At 40.3% G+C, this 12,500-nt stretch overlaps 1 protein-coding gene and 1 pseudogene across 1 annotated transcript; one reads left to right on the top strand and one right to left on the bottom strand.

Annotated features, from left to right (window-relative positions):
* Nucleotides 1-171: 171 nt before the first annotated feature.
* LOC138013625 (melatonin receptor type 1C-like) lies at nt 172-1,200 on the bottom strand. Its single transcript, XM_068860717.1, has one exon. The coding sequence runs from the start codon at nt 1,198-1,200 to the stop codon at nt 172-174; it is 1,029 nt and encodes a 342-aa protein (XP_068716818.1).
* A 4,603-nt stretch (nt 1,201-5,803) lies between these two features.
* Nucleotides 5,804-12,500, top strand: part of LOC138013624 (uncharacterized) — a 13,083-nt pseudogene continuing 6,386 nt past the window's right edge.

Here is a 12,500-nt window from a genome sequence, read left to right as displayed (position 1 = left end):
AATAAGATTCATCGGTAGACTGCATACTGATTTTGTGAAACGAAGCGAGAGTCAAATAGAATTGAACCGATATCTATGAGTGGAAACAAGTAAAATTTTGAGCAAGACCAAAGCGAAATTACTGGATTTACACTACGTAAAAGTAGAGCCTTCGGGAAAACAGTGTGATATCTACAGTGGTGTTGTCTGTCCAACTTGAGCCTTATATGATACGTTGCTGTGCGTGTTCACCTCTTCTTTATTTGCTCCTTCTCTGCCAGGTACAATGATATCTTTACGAGATCGTTTGCAGAGGAGTAGCTTGCGAAATTCACGTCTGAAGGCGGAATTCATTCCTGCATACACGAATGGGTTTATTGTGTTGGAGAAATAGACGAGAAACTTACACACGAGTTCGACATTACGAGGCATTTTTTCCACAAAGAAGAAACGTCGTAAGATTACAATTATCCAAAATGGTACCCAACATACCATGAAGGCAAACACGACAGCAAAGAGGGATTTACTGATATTTATTTCGTGCCTGATGCCCGTGTTAACGCCTTGCTGAATATTAGTTGAAGCATTTTCATTGTGCTGGCGTATCATCTTCGAGACCTTTCGGTAGCAGAAAACAGTTGTTATCAGAGGTGTCAAAAAGAAGAGAACGAGGACAATGCAGTAATGAATCATTTTTCCAGCATAGCTGTGATGTTCGATGGAGCATTGCGCATACTCTGGAATGAACCGGTGCTCTTGCAAACCTGCAAACCGCGGAACGGCAATGTAGCAAGCAACAACGATCCACACACACGTGAGGAAAGCAATAGACTTTCTCTTGGAAAACCATCTCCTGTATATCTCGTCTGGCTTGCACATCCTCACATATCGATTCACGGCCGTCATACCCATCGTTACGGGGGAAACGTATATTGCAAACAAGCCAAAGAAAGCGTGAAAATGGCAAACCACGTCACCGAAAATCCATTTACTGGCTACAAGCACGCCGCAAACGAAAGGCATCACGAAAATGGCGGACAGCAGATCGCTCAGTGCTAGAGCAACGATGTACAAGTTAGTCGTTGACCGAAGTCGAACGTTCTTGAAAACTGCGATGCAGACTAATGTGTTTCCCGTTAGCGACAAAACGTTTAAAGACAATATCGACAAAACTTCTAAGGCGGTTATAAAGAGGCTTCGAGAACTCAGTTCATCGGTCATCTTAGCGCGACTGCTAAGACTTAATGTTTACCACAATTAAAAGAGCAGTCAGTTTTGTTTTGCCACATGTCTCGTCAGCCAATAACTTGTTGTCATTTCAATGTCCTAGTGTCTAAAGATTTGATTTTTTTAATCCCTATATCGAAATTGTTTATCTTATTCATTTGTTCAGAACGAGATCTGCTCTAAATTCAAAGTCACTGGCTAGGTTTCCCGTGTTGTTGTTGTTGCTGTTTTTTTTTTTTGGTTTTTTTTTCCTAACTCTAACCCTAACCCTTCTGTTGTTATTCTTGGTACTTATATTCAGTATCAGACAACATTGCACTATTAAATTACCTTACAACTTGGATATCGCATTATGTACGGAAACCTATGAGAGTATACAATTAAATGCGTTACCATAATGTATGCGAGTTTATAACTTTGTTGGTCTAAATAAGAATTCAGGTTTAAGCTGGTCAATACAAGGACAACCCAGAGGATAAAATCAAATTAAGAAAATTAAAATGGTAGTCGCAACCAGACAATTACAGAAAAGAGTAAGCAGGATGTAAATTTGATTTGCAAAGAAGAAGGGCGCAAATAACATTGTCGGATAAAGGAAACTATTAGCGCTTCTAAAAGTGTAAGGAAATCTGCCAAGTGTGCTTTCTCAAACATAACTTAGTAATGATCAGTGGTTCCACTGTTCAGCTGCTACGCCTGGAAAATCCACCTGCGTTAAAACTGATTTCAATATTGGGTCCTCCACCTTATTATACCGAATATCGTTTTCACTGTCACGCAACAAAAAAAAAAAGGAAAATCGACACCGTTCAAAGAAACAAAAAATTGGAATGTTGTAGGATACACATTTATAAATTACCTCACCAATTCTCAAGTATGTGCGGTGCATGGTTTCTAAGTTTTGTATGGAGCCGCCATGTTGCTGGTTGGTGTACGGAAACTTGTCATCATCATTTATCCGTTCTCCAAGTGGAGAATTGGGCTGTAGGCTCTCTGCCTCCAGGCTGTTCTGTTCTCCGCAGCCGATGCTGCTGCTGCCCATGTTCCTAAACCGTTCTCTTTCTTCTCTCTTTCGATAGTCCTTCTCCAAGTCTCACGCGGTCTACCCCTTTTCCGTTTTCCTTCAGGCACCCATGTTAGAGCAATTCGTGGATGTGAGCAATGGTCCATTCTGAGGACATGGCCCAACCACGTCCATCTCCTCCTTGCCACGGAAACTTGTAGGTGCCATCCAAGTTGTTGAAAATCCCACAACAAAGTTGTGAAATCCGACATCTGAGTTGTAAAAATCCGACATCTGAGTTGTGAAAGTTTCGTTTTGAATAAAACTGCATTCGCGCATCATTGTTGTTTTAAGATTTGACAGTGCTGGGTAGCATCTTTTAAAAAGACACTCAAGACATTTTTATTTCCGAAAGCTTTTCGGTAATTTTATGTGCCTTTTAATCTCGTTTTTAGTAGGTTTTATGTAGTTTTACGATTTAAGCGCTGATGAAAATAGCAATATTGATATCGGCGCCATATAAGTATTATTATTATTATTATTATTATTATTATTGTTATTCTTTCGTTTGCGATGGACTAGCATCCCATCCAGGGGGGAGTATAAATACTCCTAGTCGCTCCATTCTACGGAAACCGGAGATCATTTTAAGCGCCGGCCTGATGGGCCTTCTGGCTCGTAAGCAGTGGCTTTGCCTATTCTTAGGTAGGGACAAATGGTAGGATTTTCTCCCTAGTTTTGACTATTTTTAAGTGCCGACTACCTTCCAGACGCTCTTCAAGACGGGCTATGAATCGAGATAGTGCGTCCTCAAATGTTGTTTTTGAAGAGTTGTTCGGAGGAGCTTAATGGCCTCTCCTTTAATAAAACTCTTCTTGGCACCTAGTGGGTGACAAGAGATAAAATGCGTGTATTGGATGGTTTCAGTTTGCTTGTGATATGTCTTGATATCGCAAAAACATTCTTTTTCGAATCGTTCTCCTTGCATAGTGTTGTATCTAGGAAAGTGTTCTCCTTCTGTGCCAATTTTATAGTTGGTTAGAAATACTTAGCTTACGCAATGAACGGCTTGATTTCTTCTTTCATAATTTACGTCCCATAGTGAGAAAACGTCATGAATGAAACGTTTCCATATTGTTGGTTTAACTTTGCTCTGTCTTAACATTATTTTCACAACTCAGATGTGGGATTTTAACAACTCGGATGTCGGATTTTTACAACTCGGATGTCGAATTTTTACAAGTCGGATGTCGCATTTTCAAGAACTCGGATGTCACATTTTCAAGAACTCGGATGCCGGATTTTCAACAACTCGGATGTCGGAGTTTTCACAAGTTGGATGTCGCATTTTCAAGAACTCGGATGTCGCGTTTTCACAACTCGGATGTCGCATTTTCAACAACTCGGATGTCGGATTTTTACAAGTTGGATGTCGGATTTTCACAACTGAGATGTCGGATTTTTACAACTCGAATGTCGGATTTCATAACTTTGTTGTGAACTGTTCACAACTCGGATGTCGTATTTTCACAACTTTGTTGTCGGATTTTCAACAACTCGGATGACACCAGAAATCCAAACGAATCTCTGAAATTCACTTAGCAATGAAAGCACTCACTTTTCGCTCATGAGATGAAATACATGAGTACGAAGACATCTCCTAATGTACGTGAAACGCTCAGACTGCTGAGATTCATAGGCGTTCACGCATGTATGATTCATGGTGTTACGCAAGGTGACAATTGAGAAATTCGAAACGAGAGACGTCATGGAACTGGAAACCGGCAAAAAGATTTATTTCTAGGTCATCTTCAACCTCCAAAAGATAAAAATTCAAAACACCTTGCAATTTTGGTTTTAGAATTTGATGACGTCACTGTGAAAACCATCTATTGAAGTGTAGATTCCAGAAACATACTGAAACAACTCGAATTTACATTATTATTCGTCAATGTTTCAAAGCCTTGGCCTCAAGCTGTTCACAGTAGTATGTCTCTTCCTCGGTTAAAACATTCTCTTAAAAAGTCCTGGGGGTTATAATATTATTTTGTCAATAATATTAATTATTTCTGTTCCGCGAATCCTATTAAATAAGCTAAGCGCATTACAATAGATATCTAACAACTATAGTGTAAACAATATGTAACAATTACCATAAGCAGAAGTTATAAACAGAAAACTAGACTGTAAGTAATTACTAATTTTACACCTTAATGCACTAACATTTCGGAACTATCAAACAAGAGCTGTTTGAAATGTCTTTATCTGACGTGAAAAGTGTTCTCGTACAACGGCAAATTGTTCCATAAACATTGCGGTGCTACCACCGATTAGCTCTCTCAGAAGAAGCACATGACCTTAAAGCGTGTAACTTGCAACTCTTTTCCTTGGAACAAACCTAGGGATTCTAGGACACCAGTTTTATGCCCAAAAATTGAGAGATGTGATCCTCGCACTTTGATGGACATTATTAAAAGCAATTGTCTTTTGCAGAAACGCGAGAAATTCAGGTGGCTTCAACGGGATACGGAACCCAAGACCTCTGCCTTGCCGGTGAATGAATAGTATCCCATGATGCATAGCGATTCCTTTTATATTATCAACTGAAATAGTGACATAATCAGTACCCTCCAGCCACAAAGCAAAGGTGAGCAGTGCTGCAGACTACCATGTTGTGTTTACAAACATCATCAACGTACTTCCAAATGTATGATTCAGGTGTAGTGGCATTAAAAATTGTTAACCATTACAAGGAACAAAATTTTTGTTCCTTGGGGAACACCGTCTGTTACCGGGAGCCAATCAGAAATTGCATCAGGTAGTTTTACACGTTGTCGGCGATTCCTCAGGAAGTTTATGTTCCATGGTATTAGAGTTCTGCGGACTCTTAAATCCAAAAGCTTTTCGATTAGTAAATTATATCCAATACGGTCGAAAGCTTTAGAAAAAATCTAGGAAGCAAAGGCGGAGATGATGACCAGGGGAATCGAGGTACGAGAGCCAAGTATGAATCATATCAAGTAAACAATACGTTGTAGAGGTTCCCTTCAGGCATCCAAAGTGAGTTGGGTCGATTTTATCCCTTACATTAACTATTAACCAGGTGACCACAAAATCCTCAAGGACCTTGGACAGAGAAGCAGTTAGAGAAATAGGTCTAGTGTCGCCTTCGTTTGTGGGTGGTTGTATTTTAGGAATACGTATAATGTTAGAGTCTTTCCAGAGTGCGGGTACAATACCAGATCGAAGTAATATACTGAAAATGCTGGTAACAGGCTCAGTCAATTCGTAGGCAAATTATTTCACCAATCTACACGGTACATTATCTGGGCCTTGAAAGATTTGATGGCAAGCAATTTCTTACAAACCTCGAAAGACCGGGCAGTATTGACAATTCTAGAAGCTGGAAGGAAGGCTGGCAGTATAGTAGCATCATTGAGTGGTGGAATGTCTGCATTAACTAAGACATACAACTCATTTAGACTATTAGCAAGTTCTTGTTGACTCGTAGTTTTCCCTGATCCTGATAATATCCTCGTGTAATAATATCCAAGACTGCATTGTTGATGAATGTGGCATGTGCAAGGAGCCTGAATGGCTCTCGTTCCCATCACGTGCTCAGGAGTGGGACAAGTGGTTATGATTGGTGACCACAAACAACTGCAGTCAGTCATTCAGGATCACGGGGTACTTGTTTTGAGTGTGTTCATGTTTGACAGGCGTTCAAAACCAGCAATAATGCTAAAGCTGCAGTACAGGAGGGTAAGAACGGTGTTTCTGGACCAGTCACCTCCTTCCATTCATAAACAATATAAAAAACCCTTTCCGGACTCTATCGGTCTCTGAATTTCGCCAATATTAATTTAATTAAAAAGAAAAGGTCAACGAGATTTGAGTCGAGCGGTGGGCTTAACCGAAAATAAGGGGAGGGTGGGGTGGGGTCCGAGGTTTCAACAATTCAACCTTCCAGCTCATAGCAGGTTCTAAGATTATAATCACCGTAAGAAAAGGACCTTCTTTTAACAAGGTATTTGCGAATTTCCGTCCAAGCAATTCTACGATGGAGAACTTCAGACAGCTGAGGTGGCAAAAGCACGTAACCCAGCCTGATCACTTTTTGCCCCGCGATCATTCGCCAGCGACGCGATATTCCTATTGTATTCTGCCAAGTAGAAGGACAGGAAGAATCCTCACCTATTGCAACCTCAGAGAGCAACAAAGAATCCAAATGGAACATGAAGAAAGTTCAAAAAGCGGTAAGCAGAAGGAAAACTCTAAAATTCATTGCAAGATTGAGGCTCCGTATATTCACTTCTTTTTGTTAGTGAGCAAACAGGTGATCATGGGAGGATAAGACTAGTTAAGGAAGCAGAAAGGAAAGACTATAGCAAAGACTGCTGTTGGTGCTGTGTTTGCGCATGCGTTCGTCCTTTCAGACAATCTATTAATGATGCCGGTATTTATTCATTTAATCATTCAAGCAATTATTCATTCATTCGGCTTGAAAAATTATATCAGTCAAAATTACAAAACTCCTAAGCATGCAAAAATTTGACCCTTTTGTATATGTTTTAGGTTTTCGTAGCGGAACATATTGCCAATCAGTACAGGACACAAGTGCGCATATCAGACGTGATCATACTGTCACCATACAGAGAACAGCGTAGCAAAATAAGTGAGCGACTGAACGGAGCCTATGAAGAAATCTTAGTCACCCTTGTAACAAAGAGTCAAGGTAAGGTATATTGAACGATCATATTTCTGCCTGCTTTTGCCTGTTAATTACGAATACTGTAAGTTTTCGGCGAAGTTAAAATATCGGACAAATTGTTCTTTCAGTCGAGTGGAAGCGAAAGCACCACGACCCTCAAAACCTCAAAACAAGAGCTTAAAGTTGACGGGAATATTCACGAACCCTTTCTGTAGTTGTCAGCCGCAACTGTCGCTATTAGACGTGGATCCCTTTTGTTTATATGGTTGTTACAATATCAGACAATGCAATGTGAAAATGAGCAACGTTTCCTACCCAGCAATATACTTTTGTGAGCCGTAAGACCACAAGTAATCGTGCCCTATTCGTTTTTCAGGAAGCGAATGGGATTACGTCATAATCTCTCTGGTTCGATCAATGGAGAAAGACGAAATCAATCTAGAACCGACTCAAAGCTGGCTCCAGGAACACCATTTAAGGAGATCACATTTGCGATAAAGTAAATTAATTTTCCTATGTTTCATTCATTTTTCAGTAGGCACTTAGATAATTAGATAATTAATTAGATACACGACCCCGCAAGCACGTAGTGCTTAAACGCTAATCTTGTTTTAAATAAAGAATTTTACTTTACTGTACTTTACTTTACTTTATGCGTGTACGCAAAAGGCTTTGTATTATTGGTAAGCGGAAAAGATCCAACAATGTTGCATTCTGCTCTCTCTAACATCCCAGGTATCTGGAAACGAAAAACGGGCAAATTCGAGTTCCGAAGTTTCCTAGGCCAGTTTCTTAGGCCAGTGTATATGGCACGCAATTGTGGATGATGTTCTCTCTCATGCGTCTGAATTCCCCTATCCTTTCTCCATCCGTTCTATGGTTCTGTTTTGAAGGCTTGGATTGCTTTGGGTGGCTCTCGTTCTCCTAATGGTGTGGTTGTGGGCCCATATTTTGTGGGGGGTCCCATTTCCGTTTACTCTTTGTCCTGTAAGTCTTGTTATTCTCTCCTTCTGCGTTCTCGTTTTGTTACACCCGATTGCCTTGCTAAATTCTTTCTTCCCTTCGTTGGGAGTGGGAAACGACCTGGAAATCCCTTTATTTCTTTTATTTTGATCGTCAAATCATTGATTTGAACTGGAAGGTCGCTCACGGTGTCTTGTACACTGCTGAGTGTCTTTCACCTTTTGATTATAATGTCTTCTTAGCTTGTTTCTGTGGTTATCATTGTGAGTCTGTTGAACATTTGTTGTTTTTCTTGTCCTTTGGTCCAGAGTGGTCTGTCGTGGATTCAGTCTTTGCTGTTCCAAGCGTCCCCTCTGGCGCCTGCCTTTACTGTTATTCCTCCTTTTTTTTGGTTTTTCTTCCGATGAACTTAGATGTGTCCCGAAGGTTTTTTGTTATTTACTTAATGTTTGTAAGTCTGCGGTCTGGCGCCAGCGTATTGGGGAGAATCTGTATGCAAATTTGTCTCTCCTGCTTAACCGGAAGTTTGACCTAATTAGCCAATCAGGATGGGTTGTATTTCAAGCGAATCACAACACAGCTTGGAAAGTGTGACTTCCTGTTAGCCAGATTGTGTGCCGTCAATGCTGTTTTTGGCTTTTGGGAACTTTCCGCTGCATTTTAAATAGAAGCAAGAGACTGAAGAAGTGAGGAAATGACGTTCTTCCAAGGTAAAGCAAAAGATTCTGAATAAGTACACATTGGTGAAATTAATTGTGCACCGCCTTTCACTCACCAACGCCTAGGCTTAAATGTCGAAATCGAATCGACCGACACATGGCGAGACTGAGACAGTCTCTGTCGATCCCCTAAGCTCACAGGGGGATTAATAAGTTCCATTCGGAAGATGACTTCCATATGGAAAGTGACATCGAAGCTATCACGAAGTTTAGCAAGCCATGGCTCATCAAAGCTATGTTAATTCAACTTGAGCAACATGACTGACATGACAAACAGTGAGACAACCAAGCAACCCATGCTTCCAGACGCTAGTACTTGTGTGGCGGACCAGAATCGGTGTCTGACATTTGCAGACTGTAGACTCTTGACTCGTCCATGAGAAGACACACGGAGCTTGCAGTGTAAGTATCCAGGGGAGCTCCATACATTTCCTTATACTAAAAGTATAAGGATTTGTATGGAGCTTTTCGAGGAGGCTCACGGTACCCTGCTGTCCTTTCCGGTCGAGGTGTTTTAATCCGTTTTCACAGACAGAGCTTTGTCAGAAAAAATGTCATCGCCGACGAGGCAAACCAGCAATGACGGAGGCAAGGGTGGGTTTTTACTTTTCATCAAGTTTCATCAAACCCGCATTGAGTTTCCAATAGAACAAAAGGTCTTTGTTTAGTATTTGCGATAGCTGAGCGGACATAAGTTTGGGAGATCAACTAATTACGGAATTTAAAAGTGATGCGATACCAGAAAACACGAACAGACGGATCATTCGTTCTTGCAAAACACTCCAGAAGGAAGAGGGAAACAGAGGCAAGCACGGAGAATTCCTATCCCAGCAACGGCCGCCGAAGAGGATGATAATGATTTGGTTCTGGATATTCCAAAAACTGCGAGAAGCCATCCTTCGGAAATTCCGGTCGGTGCTGGAAGCTTTGTCATTGGCATTATAGTGGTATCGAAAAGAAACATCCTTGATGTACGACGCATTTAAGCCAACAGAAAAAAAAATTCAATATAGACATTTTGGCTCCTTTCACCGACCAGGAGTAGGGAAAGGCTTTGTAAAAAGATAAGCCCAATAACTACTTAGAACACTGATCCCTTCTCGAAAGGCATTCGAAGAGAATATATGCAACTTCAAGTCCCCCCTATGCTAAAGGGGCTATCCGCATCTGTTCACAGAACAAATCGTCTCTGAAGTGAATTTCAGGGACAGAAAAAGAAGATGCACAAAAGAAATTACTGCCCTTTGTCACGTAAAAACATTTATCAGTGCGTAAATTAAAAATAACATTAATGGCCCACTGGCATTTGATAGAAAATCAACCACGACTTTGGGAAATAAACAGAAACCTCCCATTATCTCATATAGGGGAAGAAAATCCCAAAAAAAGACATACTCGTACTCGGGTCACCTTTAAATGCCATGTAAACAGTGTAAAGACAATTACTTTGTGAGATTCACTACAGAATTGACATGATATTCAAACCGCGGGTAGATGTAGTGAGAACTATTACTAGTAATTAAACAAATGACTCACATCGAAACTTTAGAGGGCCAAGAAAAAGAGAAAAGGCAAGAAAAAATTTGTTCCATGAAGTAAAAGTAATTTCTGCTTCGGGTGACCACCAATGTTTGGTGTGGTCACAAAAAGTCACGTACCACTTTGTCTTCTGACACAATTTCATTGGCTTTATGAAAAAAAGTACTTTTATAACGCTTCACCATGCAGCCGAGACGAATGTGCTGACTCCAGCAGGCTGTATTTCCATATTTCAAAAGATCTGTTCTGCCTTAGTAGTATGGTGTGAGTCAGCTCGCGGGACACTTTCCTCTGACCCGCCATGCGAGTTGAGGCATACAAGCCGGAGGATGGCGGTTCAGAGAAAAGTGTTGGCGAGCTGACTTACACCATACTACTGCCTTATGCCTTATGCATTTAAAAGGTTTCCTTCGCAATGATCGCAAGGCAAGCAACGTAGCCCGCAAAAAAAGCTCCAACCCTGTTATGATTGATTTTGGGTAGAGCGTTAAGGTATAATTGATTTGGGCTCAAAAGGAAAGCCTGTGGTTAATACAGCACTAAACGCTATTTAGCCCCCGAAGTAAGAAGTGAATGCCGTTACAGCTTTGCCAATGACATTTTTTTTATTGGAACGAATGCTAAAGGCGGTATCCTCCCGCGTATTCTGAACGATGGGATCTTATAAAAGATTCTACAACAGAAAGGCCTTGGGATAGACCTAGCCCAGAGATTTTTACGAATGCGATTACTGAAGTAAGATGTTAGGATCGGAAATCAAAGTACATAGTTCCGAGGTAAGCAGCGAAAGGAAGCGCGAATTGTCCTAAACTTCGGTGCACGTTTTATCTAGCACCGGTCTACCGTGTAGCAAATTGAATTGATACCCATGCACAGTTTTAGAGATATCTTTGAGTGATTGATTAGTTAATAATCAATAAAAAGGGAAAAATCCACGGAAAAGAAATCACCAAAAGAATTTCAGCGCTTCTTGGTTAATAACTTGAGGGGCTTTATTATAATGAAACAATTAACCATCAAGAACAAGTTCACAGCTCAATAATCCGGCATGTGTGAGATAAGCGAGTTCAGAGTTTCAAAAAAACTGCGCGCGTCGGGATAAAAGCAAGCACATTAAAAAAAAAAAAAAAAGGAGAAAATATTTCTAATGCAAATTCTTGCAGCTATTTACGATAACAAAAATGACGATTATATTCTTGTTTTTATCCTGAGGCACACATTCGTTTCCTGAAACTCCGATCTGGTTTCAGGACGAGCTCAGTGTTCTTCATTAAAAAGTTTTGGTTGTTTTGGTGGAAATTGCTTTTTTTGCAGTCGCAGGTGTATGTATGGGGTAACTGGGGTGAAATCCGAGAAACAGCAACGGAACGGGCCAAAAAACGGTTGTTGCGGTTCCTTCGATTTCCCCTGATATCGTCAACAGGAGCATTTCTAGCTTACTTCCACTTCAGTTCGAGTGAAAGAAATCCATGGCCTTCTATGTTCTCTTCCTGGTTAGTTCCTGTTCCTTTACACTTTCACCACTTTAATATTTGATCAGTTAAATGTTAGCCTTGAAAAAAGACGTCTATTGAAGGAACTGTATTTTTAATGCTTTGTCTTGACTCCAGCAAAAATAAAGGGGTGACCCTTTGGCATACTATTCATAATATTCTTGTTTTAACTGGTGGACTGAACAAGGCATAAGCGATGCAAATTATGCATTTACAAACGTTTCTATTACTAGCCTTTAAAAAATAAACGATGAGAGCCCTGCGCCGGAATTTATCACTGACTTCTACTCAGGTACTTACTGCAGCTAGCACAACCCCACACAGATAGCTCAATTTGAAAAAAAAAAGGCAGAAACGATAAACGCCTTGAGAAAAATGATACATAGCTTCCAGAGAGTGGACAAACGTTCTACAGATGCGCAAGATGTACATACATTTAGATAGTTTACCCAGAAAAATATCGCATTGTTAGCAGTGTAGTGGCATATTCCTACAAAAATACAGATAGACTTACTTAACAATACCGCAAATTCAGGCGGGTAATGGCATTCCAAATTTTCCAAGTACAACTAGTTCCTAATTCTTAGATGCCCAAATCATTACACATTTTGAACTTTTCTCAAGGAAACATCGTTGTTATTTCGGACCTATGTACTTTGAGTTAAGTCATCACCTAGTCATCGCATTAGTTGACTAAGGCAGATCTTCTATACCCAAAAACTTCAAAATAATTAAAGAGGCACTGTCATGCAAAATTTGCTGTTTTTATGTTAAAAATGGGTAAAAATCTCTCTTACTACTTTAGCTCACATAATATTATACAACATTCCTGACAACCCACTGATAAGATATGAAATATATTTATG

The sequence above is a fragment of the Montipora capricornis genome, chromosome 8 (assembly GCF_036669925.1).
Source record: "Montipora capricornis isolate CH-2021 chromosome 8, ASM3666992v2, whole genome shotgun sequence".
Lineage (NCBI taxonomy): Eukaryota > Metazoa > Cnidaria > Anthozoa > Scleractinia > Acroporidae > Montipora > Montipora capricornis.
This window is presented reverse-complemented; position numbering and strand designations above follow the sequence as displayed.